The sequence below is a fragment of the Dipodomys spectabilis genome, unplaced genomic scaffold, assembly GCF_019054845.1.
Source record: "Dipodomys spectabilis isolate Male_0828 unplaced genomic scaffold, ASM1905484v1 ptg000158l, whole genome shotgun sequence".
Taxonomy (NCBI): domain Eukaryota; kingdom Metazoa; phylum Chordata; class Mammalia; order Rodentia; family Heteromyidae; genus Dipodomys; species Dipodomys spectabilis.
In genome coordinates this window covers 6,182,324-6,200,500 of record NW_024870835.1, presented here as the reverse complement: position 1 = coordinate 6,200,500, position 18,177 = coordinate 6,182,324, and the positions used below count along the sequence as shown (strand labels likewise).

Here is an 18,177-nt window from a genome sequence, read left to right as displayed (position 1 = left end):
CCAAAAAAAAGAATTTTTGTATGTCCAGGATATGAAGGCTCCAAACACTCTCGATCTTCTCAGCGCTTCTGCTGAAGAATTTGGTCTTCATGATGACAGGATGCTCAGGGAGTTTTTCTTTCCTAAGAGCTTTGTAGTAACCTAATTGCACTAGATCAAATGATGAGGGTAATTCAAGTTTTGTCTTTGGCAGCACTTACAATGTCTACTCCCTCAGCATTGTCCACAATTTATCAAGATTGACAGTTGGTCAGAAGCTCTGGTTCTTCTGCAAGTGGTAATGTTCTCCTACCAACTTTCCCAACATAATCTAGGTGACTTGAAGAAAAGATATCCATCTTCATCATCTCATTCCAATTATAAGAAGTTATGTTACCATATTTTTTTTTTGGGTCCGGTCATGGGGCCTGAACTCTGGGTCTGGGCACTGTCCCTCAGTCAGCTCAAGGCTAGCGCTCTACCACTTGAGCCACAGCGCCACTTCTGGCTTTTTTCTTTTTGCTTATATGGTGCTGAGGAATCAAACACAGGGCCTCAGGCATGCAAGGCAAGCGCTCTACCACTGAGCCACCTTCCCAGTCCCTATGTTACCATCTTTATAGTTATCTCCCTCCAATGAGGGTAACTTGTTTGCTAGTGTATAACAGAGACTATCACTTTGGACTAAACAAATCTCCAGTCACTGAAGAAACTAAGTCACTGGATAGCTCTCTATGAAGAATCTATACTCTTCATAGTCAAAATACTTTCTCTCCTTAATTTTGGATATAAGATTATATAATCTGCATGATGTGTGTTTGCATATGCATGTGTGCATGCACATGCACTTGCCATTCCTGGAGCTTGAACTCAGGGCATGAGCACTGTTCCTGAGCTTTTTGCTCAAGGCTAGTGCTCTACCACTTTAGTCAAAGCTCCAATTCCAGTTTTTTACTGGTTAATTGTAGATAAGAGTCTCACAGACTTTTCTACCCAGGCTGGCTTTGAACTGTCACCCTCAGGCTTTTGCCTACTGAGTAGCTAGAATTACAGATGTGAGCCATCTGCTCCTGACTAGGTTCTTCCTTTTTAAGGTCCACAATCTCAAAAGTGCAACACTGAAGATAGCCTTTAACCTGTGGGCCCCTGGGAATATCTAACATCCAAACTGTATACCTCTTTGCACATATGTGATTTGTTTGTGTGGATCATTCATGCAAATATCTGATACTGTGTTCTTCATTGCAAAGGAATGTCCACTTAAAATGAGAAATAATTAACTACTACATTAATGTCTGGTAACATTTGAAGGGAAGAATTTCTGTTGTATATAGAAAGCTAGCTAAGAGGCATTTATCAAGTGCTTTCTATGTTAGAAGATATATGTATATGATGGGAATACTGGAGGAAAAAAGCACTTTCTCCCTTCTAGAATCTTTTATTGGGGGGGTGTGCAGTTGCTGGGGCTTGAACTCAGGACCTAACCTTTTTAGCTCAAGGCTAGCGATCTATCCCATTTGAGCCACAGCTCCACTTCTTGCCTGGGCGGGCTTCGAATCATAATCCTCAGGATTGCAGGCATGAGCTATCAGCACCCAGCCTATAATATTCTTAAAGACATTTATAAGCCATATGTATATGAAATTTTAGACCATTATACAAAGACATACAATATAAAAATCAGCACAAAATTACTAATTGAATGTATGTGATCTAGAGATACAAGATATTTAGAATAGCCAGAATTAGATGATGAGGTCTAGACTCTCTAGAAATTGGGTCAAATGAAGAATATGATGGTAATAAAGGAGTTGCATTTTGTTTGGCAAGTTTTGGTTTATATGCTTGTTATGCTTTGAATAGTAAATATCGCCCAAAATTTCATTCACTCAACCTTTGGTCCTCGGCTAGTGCTCCTATTTTGGAAGGTAGTAAAAAAAAATATTTAGGAGTCACCACTTAGCTGGAGAAAGTAGGTCACTGGGGGAATACCTTTGTAGGTCATACCTGGTCCCTGTCTCTTCATTCTTTGCTTCCTGCCACTATGAGCTGAGGAACCTCCTGTATCACATGCTCCTGCCACTAGGATGTTTTGCCTAAGCACATGGGGCCAGGCAATCATGGAGTAAACACTCGGAATGCATGAAGCAAAGTAAATTCTTTTAAGGTGTTTATATAAGGCATTCTGTCAGAGTGGCAAGAAAGCTAATTAACACACACAAAAATTGATACTAAGAGTCTTCCCCTGGTTGTGACCAAATCCAACCATGGAATTCATAAGATGTTCAATCTTGTTTATAGAAGAGGTTGGGAAAATTTGAGAAGTGAGTTAGAACAGCCCCAAAATGCTGTAAACAGAGACTACTGGGTGATTCAAATGGGAATTCAGAAGACCAGAATGCCAATGAGATACACAGACAGTAAAGACTATGCTCATGAGGTTTCCGATAAGAATGAGGACATTATTGAGGTTTTTCATTAGAGACCATGGATGTTACATTTTGAGCAATAAATTATCTACAATTTGAATTTACAGATGATATATTAATTAATTTGGTGGAAGACTTTTTGAGGCAGCCCAAAATCTAGGCTTTGGTATGGTTACTGTTAGCTGCTTTTTATCCAGGTTTATAATGAGAATTGGGAGCAAAGAACATAGCAGCAAGTCTCGAAAAATTTGTATTTTTTCCCAGAAAAGCCAGTTAAAGTTGCCTAGGGGAGGCATGGTTTCTGAAGAGATTAGCACCATTAAAAGGAAGCAAAGTTCTTTGCACTGGGACAAAAGAAACGATGCCTTGAATTATCTCAGGAATTAAGAGTTCAGATTCAAGAGTATGAAAGAATAAACTCATTTTAAAGACTTTTCCTTGAGAACAGAGCACTCCCAAGGGTACCTTGTTAGAACAGTATTGCCTAGGAAGTTCAATTCCTATCTCTGTGCTTAAACATTCAGGTAATCAGAGAGCAAAAACAACAATGGTTTCAGGGGGCCTAGCTACTGACCTTGTAGCAGCAAGCATTGAAATTGTCTGTGTAATGCTGGTATAAGCAAGGAGAATGTATGAGTTATGAGATGGTTTCCATCCAGATTTCAAAGAAATGCTGGGGAGATGGGTAGGCAATCTGTAGCAGGGTCAAAAACCCTGCAGGCAGTCCTAGCATAGTGATACAGGAGGCTGTGAGGATGAAGCCTAAGCTACCATGGAGACTCCAGCATGTTTGAGGTGCCAGTAATAAGGAAAAACTGCTGAGAAAAGCCATAGGCAATGGGTGGAGCCAACCCAAGAGAGAGGCAATGTGGGCTGAAAATGGTAAGAAAATAGGGATAGGGCTGTCTAAGCCCACAGTGGCTCATATCAGGATACCATATGCCCTGGATATTGGAGGTAGAGCTACAGGATTACATGTTTGATGTTTGCTTTGCTGGGTTTTGTTCTTTCTTTGACCCCGTTCTTCTTTTCTATGTCTCATTCTTCCTTTCAGATTGGGAATATTTACTCTATGCCACTATATCTTGGATGTGTATACAACTGCCTGACTCAGAGAAAACTTTGAATTCAGATTTTTGAACAATTTTATAGTTGTTAAGACATTTGGGATTTTGGGGAGGTGGATGGAATAAATTTTGTGTTACGGGATGGCCATATGTTTGGGGGTCAGAGGTGGACTCTTGTGGTTTGAATATGAAATGTTCCCCACAGACTCATGTATAAAACATTTAGTCCCCATTTTTAGGCATATGGCAGAAATTTAGATGGTGGGATCTAGGTGGAGGAAACAGGTCATTGGGGGCACACCTTTGAAAGCTACACCTCGCTCCCAGTCGCTTCCTGCTCTTGTTTGCTGATGTTCTGCCCAAATGCACAGGGCCAAGCAACCATGATGGGACCCTCTGAAACTGTGAATCAGAATAAATCTTTCCTCTTTTTAAAAATATTTTTATTGTAAAAATACTGTACATAGGGGTTACAGTTACATAACTAAGGTAATGAGTACACTTCCTATTGAGCATTGTTACCTCCTCCTTGGTTTTTCCCCTACCATCCCTTCCTTCCCACCCCCCTAACTCCTTCCTCCCCCCCCCCATTTTCTTTTTCTTTTTTTTTTTTGGGTCCGGTCGTGGGGCCTGAACTCGGCCTGGGCACTGTCCTCCAGCTCAAGGCTCAAGGCTCAAGGCTAGCACTCTACCACTTGAGCCACAGCGCCACTTCCGGCTTTTTTCTTTTTTTGCTTATGTGGTGCTGAGGAATTGAACCCAGGGCCTCTGGCATTCAAGGCAAGCACTCTACCACTGAGCCACCTTCCCAGCCCCCCCCCCCCCCATTTTCAACATAGTATCTTATACATCTCATTGTTACAATGGGTCAACCTGTATCATTATTTCAGCATTTTGTTATTTCCCTTCCCTTCCCCAAATTAGAAAAATGTATATACAAGATGCAGGGCATGGGAATCAAATCCAGTGAAAACAGGGGTTATACCAATTCTTTCCTCCTTTTAAGTTTCTTAAATCAGGCATTCTGTCATTGCAACAAGAAAAATGAATTAATATGAAGCTCTTAACTTTTTACCTAACTCTTGCCTGTATTTGATTCCCCTTTGTTTATAACGTGATTTATCTTTTTCTCCTTTATAAGTTTTTGTAAATAAAATCATATTCGATCATGCTATAAGAATAGGAGTTGTTTCTTAAGTCATCTTTTAGGACACTAAATTTATAGCTGAGCTGCTTCTTATAAGATCATAGTCTTGAGTTGGATCCCTTCTATTTGCCCTCCAGATTGTCTGTGGATGTTTGCTGAACAAGTTTGGTTTAGCATGTGGCACAAAGTAGAGAGGCATTGAGAAAGAGAATGAAGTTGGAATGTTTGTTCCCCTAGTTCTCTCTCTCTCTCTCTCTGTTTAATGTGGTACCAAGGAATCGAACCAAGGACCTCATGCATGCTAGGCAAGCACTCTACCACTAAGCCACATTCCTTGCCCTTCCCTAGTTCTTTATCTTAAGTCTGCATCTTACCAGGCAGTTCTGGATCCATAGCTCTTTTTGTCTCATTCTTCACACCCTTCCAGTCTTAGAGACAGGAGAGTATCTTTTAGGCCTTAAGTAGCTAGCTGCCGAGTATTGTGCATTCCTTTGATCCTACTCTTACCTTTGTAATTTATCCTGATGAACGGTTGTTCAGAGTACTCAATGTAAGTTGCTACCAACTTACTACTGAGCCTCTGAATTATTACCACACCAAGCAGAATATGATTGTTGATGAGAGGACATGTGTATCTCTCATGCTTCAGCCTGAAAACCTCTGTGAGGTTTACCAAAGTAGATTCTGCAGAGGTGGGATTCTGCTATACAAGATGGCTGTAATCTCATATTTGAAAAAAGAAAAAAATTCCCTATTGTTAACATAGAAGATGACAATGAAACATTCAACTCCTGACAAGGACTAAAAAAATCCAGAAAAGTTTAGGATCAATTGCTGTTCTTGAAATCTGCTATGTGTTGTAGATAGGTAGGTAACAATCAGGATGATCTCCTGGGCTGGGAAATAGTGTTATTTCTTTATGTATAGAGGATTTCTTACCTGGTCAAAGGAACACTAGTGACTGAGGACACGTAATACAGAGTTTTCAAAAAGCAAACGGTGTGTGTGTGTGTGTGTGTGTGTGTGTGTGTGAGAGAGAGAGAGAGAGAGAGAGAGAGAGACAGACAGACAGACAGACAGACAGACAAGGACAGAGACAGAGACAGAGAGACAGATAGAGATGGAGACAGAGAAACACACACAGAATTACATAGTGGAACAGGAAAGCATCATCAATACAGAAATGGCAAACTAGAATGCTGGTAGTAGAGAAAGAAGGCCTTCATATCTGGGATGCAGTCAGGGATGTAATAAGTAATGCAGATGGAAGAACTGGAGTACTGCATTTACTTTGCTAAACAAAGTGAATTGACAAAATGCATTTATACATAACATACACAGATCACTTCTCCCCTTAGCCCTCCCAATAACAACCACTCTGGAAATTAGAGTTCAATAGATTTAATTGTAAAAAAAAAAAGCCTAGAATTAGAAAAAAATGACAATATTTAAACAGTTCTGGAGTATCTTGTCATCTTTGGAAATGAAAATGGAAAATAAAATTTTGTTGCCATCGAGTCATAATTTTTGAAATATATGAAACTCACATGGGAAACTGGAATTGATGGTATCTCCTTGTATATTTTTATCTAGAACACTCTCAGGGGATCAAGATTGCCCAGAATTTATTAAACAATATTTTAATAATTGTACACATGAAACAGTTCTTTTTGGTTTATTTCCACTGCCTCCTAGATTGCCGTTTGTCCACATGAAACTGACACCATATGTATGTCCACCATTGATTCAGTGTCACATTGACACATTCTGACTTGCACATTTCACTCTAATGCTGAAGACATAGGCACTAAGCAATTCTCGATTTAATCTTTCGGATATGGAAAAGACTTAAAATTGAGATAAATTTAAAAATTATATAAAAAACTATGATATGTGCAGACTCATTGATATCTAGTAGTGGTTTAAAAATCCAACAAATTGCCGGGCACCAGTGGCTCACACCTGTAATTCTAGCTACTCAGGAGGCTGAGATCTGAGTATCATAGTTCAAAGCCAGCCAGGGCAGGAAAGTCCATGAGACTCTTATCGCCAATTAATGGCCAGAAAACTGGATGGTGCTATGGCTCAAGCGGTAGAGCACTAGCCTTGAGCTGAAAAGCTGAGGGATAGCACCCAGGCCCAGAGTTCAAGCCCCACGACCAACCAAAAAAAAAAAATTGAACAAATTTTCTGGCCAAGTAAAAATGAAACTAAATTGGTAAAGGAGAAATAACACATCTTAAAATGCTGCAGTTTTTTTTTTTTTAATGATTAAGCATAAAGGTTGAGAAACTTTATTCTTTCATTCTCTTTTCAAACTCATTACAGATAAAAATTTTAAATTTAAGTGAGAAATAACATTTATATCCACAAATTGTTGGCTCACACCTGTATTCCTAGCTACTTAGGAGACGGTGATGAAGAGGATTGCTGCTTGATCAGAAAAATATTTCTTGAGACTACATCTCAACCAATAGCTGAGCACAGTGTTATATGCCTGTCATCCTGGTTACATAGGAGACTCCTACCTGTCAACTAAGCTGTGGTGGGAAGTTTATTTGCCAATCCTGGGGCTTGATCTCAGGGCCTGAGCGTCTTTTGTTCAAGGCTAGCACTCTACCACTTGAGCAACAGCACTACTTCTGGCTTTTTGTTTATGTGGTACTAAGGAATTGAACCCAGGGCTTCATGCAAGCTAGGCAAGCAATCTACTACTAAGCCACATTCCTAGCCCCATGTGGTGGGAAGTTTAAATAGGTAGATTGAAGTCTAGGATGGTCAGGACCAAAACTGAGGCCCTATCACAGAGTGTAAAGGGCTGGATGTATAGCTGTCTCCATAGCTTCTTTGTCTAGCCAGAAAAGAGCCCTCAAGTTCAAACTCCAGTACCACAACAAAGAAACCACAGAAATCCAAAAATAAGTAGAACAATATTTAAACAATAAAACTTACAACAGAACAAATAGATATTAAAAATGTGTATACATATTGTTTTTGAGCCAAATGTGAATTATGTGGTTAGAATTCCCAGTGTTAGGCCAACATCTCACATGCAACTAGACCTAATGGTGTGTTTCAGATGATGAGCAGGGGTAAACATAAAGGCCAAAGGCACAGATTTTGTAGTTAATGGAGTTAAGTGGATTCAAATTTTAGCTTTCCTAATACTGAATGAACTATCATGCAAGTCCCAGTAACCTTTGAAGTTTCAGTTTTGTCACTAGTGAAATAGCGGTATGTAAAAAAAAAAAAAAGCCATAAAATTGAATGAATTCATATGTGCTAACTATTGGACTCAGTCTATGGCAAATGCTCAGTTTGATAGCTACTTCTAAGATTCAAATGTACTTTTTCTAATGTAATCCTTCTATAAGTTTTATGTGATTTTCACTTTCTTTGGGAAGGAAACCCATTCAAATTCCTGTAGTAGGATATTAATTGGAAAGGTGTTCTTTGGCATATGGACTAAATTCTGGCACAGATTATTTTGAAGTCATCAGTTATAAGTGGCCAACTTTCTTTCCTAGTTCCATAGTGCCTCAATCTCCTCCAATTGTCCTGGAACTCGGGGGCAAAAACAAAAACAAAAACTCTAGTGGTAAGAAGAGTGTTAAGGATAAAGAAAGGAAGTTGCTGCTTATTTAAAATTTGTAAACAAGATAAAGTAGGCTCTGTTTTCTTTACCACTCTTTAAAAGATTGATTTGTTTCAAGGACCTATATTATTAGGCAATGTAGTCTGTGCTCATTCTGGTATTCAGCCAGACAGATAAAGAAATTGACATAAAGACTCAAAGGAAATAATCATGACTCTTGCAAAACAAAAGACAAAAGGGTGTAGAAAGGATCACAATTCAAATGGGAACCCGGGCTTGCTAGTCCCAGCTCAGCACAAGGCTTTGCACATCTCCTTGACATCAGTCAGCTGGATGTCAGCTGGATGTAAGGCAGTTTTGCTAAGGGGTGTGAAGAAAACATTTAAGTCTAAAACCTATTCCCTGATCCTCAAGGAGCTTACAGCAGCCTTGGAGAGATTAGCCCTGTAACTAACACTTCAGGGCGGTCAATGAAACGTGACAAAAGAGTTGGCAGTGGCCTTGAAGGAGGAGGAATTCACAAGTTCAGGATCATTTGGGGTCAGGAACTTGTCTAGGAAGGCTTTTAAGAGGTGGGATGCAAGCAAGGTGCGAAGTGGAGAGTAGGGTTTTAGGCGTGCGGAAAGCAAGCCAAGGGCATAGCAAGCAACGGACAGACAGACAGACAGACCGACCGGCAGACAGACAGACAGACAGACAGATAGACAGGGCAACCGAGGCCAAAGGCACCTAACGCCTCCGGCCAGGGCGCATGCGCAGCAGGGGTGTCCCGCCAGGGGAGTCTATCCCGTGGGAAGCCGGCCAGGACCCGCGAGCGCGAGACCCCGCGCGCGCCGAGGCGGGAAAAGGCCCGCGCATGCGCACCTCGGCGCCCCGGGCTGGCCAGGATGGGGAAGGGGAGGTGGAGTTTCCAAGAGGGAACTTGACCCGTTAGGAGCCGCGGTCATGGCGGCGCGCTCGCCGGCGTCGCCGGCCGCGCCACCTCCAGCGCGGCCTGTGGGCCCCCGGTCCCCACGCGGGGGGCGGAGGGCCGAGGCCCACGCCGTGCGCAGCGAGGCCTCGGGCGTCTCCGGCGGAGCGCGGGAGGTGGTGTCGGATAGGTGTGACACGCTGTGGAGGGGCGAGGAGGGGTCGGGGGCCCGGCGGAAGCCGGCGGGGGCGGCCGCGGCTCACGCTCCCCTCCTCAGCGCGCCCGCGGGCGCCCGGCGGCCGGAGGGCATCTCGGTGGAGGAGGCAGAGGTGGCCCGCACGCAGCGGCTGGAGGAAGAGCTGAGCGGCGTGAAGGAGGAGCTGGCCCTGTGTCAGGTACCGAGGGCCGCCCGCCCGGGCCTCCTCAGCGCGGGCCCCAGGCCCGGGCGCCCCGCGGGGCTGGGACCCGCCCCTCTCGGAGGCGCCGCCTCCAGGCGGTCAGGCCCTGACCACCTGGGGCGGCCCAGGACACTGGCGCCGGACTCCCCGTCCTGCCCTCCCGCTCCTCTGCCCCGTGCCCAGCCCGGGGTGGGAGCTGGGGCGGGCGTGGGGGGTGGGGACGTGCCTCTGGTTTGCCCCAGGTTTGCTTGTTTTTCCTATGGACGATCCCCGAGGCCGTGTCCCAGGGCCACACCGTGTCTGTCTTGGTATCTGGTACCCAGTAGTGGAATGCCTTCACCGTTGGAAGAGCAAAGTGTAAAAAACATGTTGTTGGTAAAAATTCATGGATGATGTAGCTACTTTTCAGTTTACAAACTCACACTTGTCCGTGTTTTTAACACTATCCAATGTAAGTTGTAAACACAAACCCAGGATTTTCAAATTACTGTTAGTTTTTAGGAAATCTCCAGGCTGGGGACCTCACACAAGCTAGATGATAATGATACTTATTTATTAACCCACTATAATAACTCCCTCGTCTATGAATGAGGAATATCATTTTGTGTGATCTTGCCTGTGGAAAGAAAGCATTTGCTAAATCAGTTGCACTAATATTACTTTCCTAATATTTTTAGAGTTTGTGTTGATAGTATTAAAGAGGAGCTTGATTGTCCTCATGCTCGTGGAGATTTAATTTTACTTTAGCACCATATTTTTCTTGATTTTACCAGAATTTTTTGAACAGGGTTAGGAAATTACATGTTGCTATTTACTCAATACATCCTTTTTTTTTTTTAAAATTGAATTTAGGGCCTCTCTGGCACTGCGAGGCAAGTTGTTCTAATCCTTTGAGCCGCTCTGTCACTCTTTTTACACTGATTTTTTTTTTTTTTTTGAGATAGAATCTTGCTTTATGTAAGCTTGGTCTGCAGTCCTCCTATCCTTGCTTTCGCTTGTCACTAGGATGACAGTTGCACACTAGCCCAGCCATTGTATTGGGATGACAGGTATCAAGTACTGGACCCTCTCACCTCTACTTTGATTGGAAAGGAGTCTCTAAAGTTTTTTTTTTTTTTTTAATTATTGTTGGTGCTACTCTTGAACTGCAGTCCTTCTATCTCTCTGTTTTTAGCTCTCAATTAGGGATTATAGGATTGAGCTACTTTGCTTGGTAGCAACAGCAGGTTTTTAAATTTTTTGGTGCTGGTTCAGTCCTGGGACTTGAACTCATTGTTCCTCAGCTTTTTTACTCAACACTGTTGCTTTGCCACTTGAGCCATAGCTCCACCTCTGGCTGGGTGGTTAATTGGAGATGGATCTCATGGACTTTCCTGCCTGGTTTGGCTTTGAACTGTGATCCTCAAATCTCAGCCTCAGCTAGAATTACAGGTGTGAGCAACCCTATATCTTCAAATCACTTAACTATAGGTGTTTAAGTCACTGTCTTCAAAATAGGTAACAGTTAAAAACTGCTTAATATCGGGGCCAGTGTGTGAATAGGATCATCAATTTAGATTGATAAAACAATGAAATTCATTGACTAGTGGTAATCTTTTTTTCTGGTTGGAGATCTTTGCTGAATCAAAGAAATTTAGGGGCTGTATGTGTTTGGCCTTTTCTTTTTTCCATTTTTCTATTCATTGGCAAAGAAACAAAGCAAAGAAATAAAAGACACCAATGAAGTAAAAATTTTGTGTAACTTAAACTTCATGTGGGGAGTTTAAAAGCATGATAAGAAGCCTTTTGGTAAAGTCATAAGCTAAGACACTATTTGCCCAAGTTTTCTGCACTTTCCCTATCCCCCTCCCCCTCCTAGCTATGACATTAGCTGTCTAAGGGACTTTGATTAAGGGAGTCAGTCTGTTGAAAAAAGTCTGATGGACACTTTCCCTTAAATCAATTCACTATTACATCTTTATTTAATTTCTCTTCCTGAGTTTGAACTTGGCCTTGTGCTTTCTCAATTTGCTTTCTTTGCTGGCTCTCTCTACCACTTGAGCCATGACTTTAACACTTGCTATTACATTTTTTAAAATGTGACGCTCAACATGGCATTGACCTTTGTGACCTTGGACGTATCTCTACTAGGAAGATGATTGTAATACTCTAGGCAGATGTAAGAATGTAGACATGGTCCTAATTAACTTAGAATGATGATTCTTGAGATTTTGTAATATTAATACTGTTGGTTGATCATAGACATTCCAGCGGTGTGAAATGAAATGAGGTTGGCAGCATCCCACATCATAAAACTTTAGCAGACCAGACTTCTGCTCTTGGGGAGGATTGGGAGAAATAGTGAACTCCCAGTTGTTTTATAAAAAAGTTAATTCCTCATTTTTTTACATCTTTTTAAAATTAATTGTTCTAGTTATTTATTCTCCTAAAAATCTTAGCACCTCAGAAAACGAAGTATTAAAATTGTGCTAGAAATAGCAATTCAAAGTAGGTTCATTTCAATATTTCAACTTGGTAAGTACATATGTATACATGTGCATGTGATTGCAGAAAGAATTTTCCCTTGCAGTGTGTCATGAGCTCTGTTTTGTACTCCATTTTTAGAAATGCTATTTAGATCTACATTAACTTCAAACTTTGAAGTGGAAGCAAACATGCAGTTTTGGAAAAAAAATACCTGCTATCATTAGTCCATGAGCCTAATAGTGGCTCTTTTTAATTTTTTTAATTTTGACATTTAATTTATGAGAATTCAGTCATATTTGGTGAGGGAAAATGTTTGGGTGATTCCATATACTATTCTATTCCACTGGAATGCCTAGAATAAACAGGTAGTGGAGAACAAGTGTTTTTCTTAATAAGAGCACAGGAGCCCACTCTATGTAAGTATCTAATTAAATTTTTTTTCATGTGGCTTCTAGAATAAGAGACAAACTACACATAATGCTTGGAGGAAAGCTGTCACTATTAGATTTACTAAGGATAGTAGATTAGCAGAATTTTTTTTTCTTTTTTATTGGTCATCGTTCTTGAACTCTGGGCCTGGGTGCCCTTCACCTCTTCAGCTCAAAGCTAGAACTCTATCACTTGAGCCACAGCACCACTTCTGGTTTTCTGGTGGTGTATTGGAGATAAGAGTCACGGGCTTTCATGCCCGGGCTGGCTTTGAACTGTGATCCTCAGATCTAAACCTCCTGAGTAGCTAGGATTATAGGCATGAGCCACCCAGCACCCTGCGATATTCTTAATTTTGACTGTATCTTTCCAGAATGTATTTTGTCTATCACAAAAGATACTTGTGGGATGTTTATATGTAATTTTATTAACATTTGCAAAATTCTACATGAGAAAAATTAATATAAGGTTTGTGTAGTGTTTATAAGATTTATTTTTTATACCAATATTGGGGCTTGAACTCATGTCCTCATGTTCTGACTCAGCTTTTTCACCCCACCATTTGAGCATATATCCAGTTCTGAATTTTTGCTGATTAATTGGTGATAAGGGTCTTGTAGATTGGTTTGCCTGGACTGGTTCCAAACTGCAATCTTTAGGGCTCAGTCTTCTGAGAGCTAGGATCACAGGTATGAGCTGCTAGTACCTGACAGGTTAGTCATTGTTTTGCTATCAGCCTAAAATATTTAGTAAACTTATTAACTAATTTCAAGTAAAAATTTTTTAGGAGTAAGTGAAATAGATTAATTACCAGATTTGATGATTAAGCTAACTTTTTTGAAAGTATATGATGAGGAAAGTATATGACAAGAGAATTAACAGGTACATTTTATTTTAGCACATTAGGTGATTTGAAACTTGACCAAAAATTGAAAAACTCTTATCTCCAGTTAATGAACAGAAAACTGGAAGTGGTCTTGTGGTTCAAGTGGTAGAGCACTGGCCTTGAGCTGAAGAGCTCACAGACTGCACCCAGGCCCAGAGTTCAAGCCCCATGACCAATTAAAAAAAAACCAACAAAAGGCAGTTTTGAGTGTCTGTTTTCCTAGATGGTGTCTATTTCCATGGAAGTTGATAAATAACAGGCAAAAACCATTCTACTTCTAAGAAAATACAGAGCCAAATCACCGAGACTTAGTCATCTTTCATAGACTGAGCTTTACAAACCTTGTGAGAAGGTTTAGACTTTTAATTTCAAGTTTAAATTTTTGATTTGGTATGGAAGTTCTATACTAAGAATAAGAAATATGAGTCATTTTTAAAGATTTTTTTAACTTCATTTTTTTTTTTTTTTTTGGCAATAGTAAGGTTTGAACTCAGGGCCTCACACTTGTTAGGCTGACAATCTTTTTCCTATTTTAAACTTTTTAAGAAGAGTGACCAAAGGAAGGGAGACTATAAAGGGACTGTGATTTGCAGCAGTTTATTTTAATGGTGTCTGAAATAACTTGGAAACCATTTTTTAAAAATGGGCTTTATTTTTTGCATGTGAAAGAGGTTTTTAGTAATCAGAGGTATAATCATACTGAAGATAATACAAAATATTTAAACAACATCCTCAACAATAGTTCTGAAGTTTGTTTGTAGAATTATAACTTCCCAAAGAGCTTATTTATTATTATTATTATTATTGTTATTTGGTGCAGTCCTGGGGATTGAACTCAGGCCCTGGGTGCTGTCCCTGAGCTATTTTGCTCAAGGCTAGTGCTCTACCACTTATTTGAGCTACACCTCCACTTCTGGCTTTTGTTTTCTTTTGTGGTCAATTGGAGATAAGAGTCTCACAAACTTTCTTGCCCTAACTAGCTTCAAACCATGGTTCTCAGATGTGAGCCTCCTTAGTAGCTATGATTACAGGTGTGAGCCACCAGTACCTGGTTAGAACTTGCTCTTTCCCCCCAAATTATTGACATAATGTACATCATGATGTACACACCTGCATGTACACATACATTATATTAAGCTGAGTCCCAATGGGTTTCTACCTGTAATCCTACTAGTAAGGAGATGGACATTAGTAGGATCATGGTTTGAGGCCATCCCAGGTAAAAAAGTTCATGGGACCTTCATCTCAATCAATAGCTAGAAGTGGTGGTATGTACCTATCATCCCAGCTATGATAGAAGGCTGAGAGTGGGGGATATTGATTCTAGTCCAACCTGAGCAAAACAGTTCATGAGACCCCGCCTAACCAGAAAAAGTTGGATGTGGTGCCATGCTCCTTTTATCCCAGCTAGAGTAGGTAGTATAATTAGGGAAACTGATCATGGTCTAGGCCAGCACAGGCCAATCATAACTTACCTTAAAAAATAACCAGCACATATAGGGCTGGAAGTGCCTAGCAAGCACAAAAGCCAGTACCACCAAAAGCAGCAGCAATATACAAAATAAAGAAAATCCCCTCAAGATTATGTACACTATAACTATATGTATATAAATTTTGTCAATTATGAATATAAAAGTTAAAATCCAGAAGGAATGGGTAAATATATTTCTGATCTTGGAGTAGAAAAGGCTTTTTGTAACTGTTACATAAAAATCCAAAAGCTATAATGGAAAAGAAGGCTAAATTCCAATATATGAAATTAATACTGCTTTTTTCAAAAAATTTTCCAAAGTTAAATAATCAAAAATAGACTGGGAAAAGATATTTCTGACACATTTGTAAAAACTACAGGTAAGTGTTTCAGTTAAATTCTAACATTTTTTTTTTTTTTTGGTCGGTCGTGGGCCTTGAACTCTGGGCCTGGGTGCTGTCCCTCAGCTCTTCAGCTCAAGGCGAGCGCTCTACCACTTGAGCTACAGCGCCACTTCCGGTTTTCTAGTGGTTTATTGGAGATAGGAGTCTCACGGTCTTTCCTGCCCGGGCTGGCTTTGAACCGCGATCCTTAGATCTCAGCCTCCTGAGTAGCTAGGATTACAGGCGTGAGCCACCAGCGCCCGGCTCTAACATTTTTTTTTTACATTTCATATGTAAACTTGAAATAGTTGCATGGTTCATAAGGCAAGATACTTCAATGATAGCAAAGATGCCAAATGATTTCTGTAACTAAAGGAGAGAATGGATGATGGAATCACCTACAAATTGAAGTATCTAGTCACTTGTTTAGACCCTAACAAAGAAATGAATATAAAATATATTTTCCTTCAAGTATGCCATGGGAAAATAGTGAAAAATATTAGTACCTGTGGGCTTTGGAAGATATTATAAATTAGTCACAGAGGTCTTCCTTGAGGTGATATTTCACCAAAGGCATGAATAAAGTGAGGAAATAATTTATATGAAAATCTGGAAAATAGTGTATTATGTATGAAGGCCAGGGATCAAATAGAGCAAGGAAGTCAATGTGAACAGAGGAAAGACTGATAAAAGATATTGGAACAGTATGTATGAGGCCATGTTACATAGAGCTTTGTGGGTTTGGTAGAGTATGGATTTTTTCATAATGTTATAAGGCCACATTAGAGAAAGTTGAGTTATTAGCCTAGAAGACAATTGTAAAGAGTTCAGTAAGAGTTGAGTTTTAGTGGTTGGTATTGGGATCTATTGGGCAGATAAGGCCATTTATTGATGTATTGTATATCAAGTGGGAGGAAAAGAGAACCAAGTGAGTTGATATAGGACCATTTTCTGAAATGCAGAGGGGTAAATTTTTTTTTTTTTTGGGTCCGGTTCTTTTTGCTTATGTGGTGCTGAGGAATCGAACCCAGGGCCTCATGCATGCAAGGCAAGTGCTCTACCACTGAGCCACCTTCCCAGCCCTGAGGGGTAGATTTGTGAAAGAGTAAGGAAGCAAGAATTTTATCTTGGAAAGGATATATTTAAATTGACAATTATCCACTCAGTGGAATCAAAATCAAGTAGGCAGTTGAAGATGCTAGTCTAATCTAAAAGTAGATGGAACAGCTAGTGATAGAAATGTAGAGGTCTCAGTGAAGGATAGTAGGTGTGGAAAACCAGGGAACATATTTGGTCCATTAGAGCAGTGGTTTTCTACCCTAACGGCACAGATTCACAGGATGGAGCTTTCAAAAAATGCTGATCCTTGGACTTTATTGAGACCAATTTATCAGAATCACTGATTTTTAAAAAGTTCAGTTAACAACTTAGCCAATAAGTACTGAAACTTGTGTATTGTCCATTGGATAGAAGACCTAAGGAAATGATTTTAATGTATTGTGGCAAGGGAAACCTTTGTGGAATATATAGAATGAATAGGAGTTGAAGAAATAGAGATGTGATTATAGTAACTCAGAAATTGCTATAAAGAGGTGGGTGCCAGTTGCTCATGCCTATAATCCTAGCTACTCAGGAGGCTGAGATCTGAGGATCGCAGTTCAAAGCCAGCCTGGGCAGGAAACTCTGTGAGACTCTTATCTCCAGTAAACCACTAGAAAACTGGAAGTGGTGCTGGCTCAAGTGGTAGAGTGCTTGCCTTGGGCTGAAGAGCTGAGGGACAGCGCTCAGGCCCAGAGTTTAAGCCCCGCGACCGACAAAAAAAGAAAAAAAGAAAAAAGAAATTGCTATAAAGGCAAGGACAGCTGAAAAAGCAGCAGTAGCTGCAGGGTCATTTCTTTTTGGAGTAAAATCACCTTGATATTCACTATTCCAACATTTGCATCCCAAATTGTGGGTAGTGGAAATACTAAAACTACATTACCATTATCTTTCCTGCTATGCTTGTGAAGAATCCATTGGTAAAGTTACAGGATAAGGATAATAATGGCTTAATTATTTTTTCTTTTTCAATTTTTAAGTTTATTGTACTATCTTCTCTGGTAGCAGTAAAAAGCAATTCACTTACAATGTCTTTAATTTCTTTAAGGCTGACAAAGAATTTGTATGGTCTTTGTGGAAACGTCTTCAGGTAGCAAATCCAGATCTCACACAGGCTGTCAGTTTGGTTGTGGAAAGGTGAGCTCTCAAATTTTAAAAAATGTATTTCTTTTCAGTATTAGACTTAAAAACATGCATTAATACCTTAAAGTGATTAATTTGGTGTTCAAACCAGAATATTATAATTATTGGATTATTTTAAGAGGTTCCAATTCCCTAGGTATGGAAAGAGCTTATCCATATTCTGACATATTAGGGTAGTTTGCAAGAAAGAAAAATCTATGGCTTAGATATTGTGTATGAGAAAGAGAGACAGATATATATATATATATGTAGAGAGAGAGAGGGAGAGAGGGGATGAGAGAATGTATTTTTTTAGCTGTTACAGATTAGTTTAATTTTTTTATTTTTTATTTTATTTTTTTTTAAATTGTGAAAATACTGTACAGAGGGGTAACAATTACATGGGCAAGGTAATGAGTGCATTTCTTATCAAGCATTGTTGCCTCCTCCTTTATTTCCCCTTCCCATCCCATCCCCTCCCCCCCATCTCACCCCTTCCCATCCCATCTCCCACCCCAACCCCAGAGCCAAAGTTGTAAAGCTCATTTTTTTTGTCGGTCGTGGGGCTTGAACTCTGGGCCTGGGCGCTGTCCCTCAGCTCTTCAGCTCAAGGCGAGCGCTCTACCACTTGAACTACAGCACCACTTCCGGTTTTCTGGTGGTTTATTGGAGATAGGAGTCTCACAGTTTCTCCTGGCCGGGCTGGCTTTGAACCGCGATTCTCAGATCTCAGCCTCCTGAGTAGCTAGGATTACAGGCGTGAGCCACCAGCGCCCGGCTGTAAAGCTCATTTTCAG

General features: G+C 40.5%; 1 protein-coding gene across 5 annotated transcripts in view; it reads left to right on the top strand.

The window, feature by feature from the left end:
* Window positions 1–9,162: 9,162 nt before the first annotated feature.
* Cntln (centlein) overlaps window positions 9,163–18,177 on the top strand; it is a 199,069-nt gene continuing 190,054 nt past the window's right edge. For all 5 annotated transcript variants that reach the window (XM_042692951.1, XM_042692950.1, XM_042692948.1 and 2 more), the window contains exons 1-2: window positions 9,163–9,522; window positions 17,307–17,395. In XM_042692951.1, coding sequence (XP_042548885.1) covers window positions 9,163–9,522; window positions 17,307–17,395 — 449 coding nt within the window. The remainder of the gene's footprint in view (window positions 9,523–17,306; window positions 17,396–18,177) is intronic.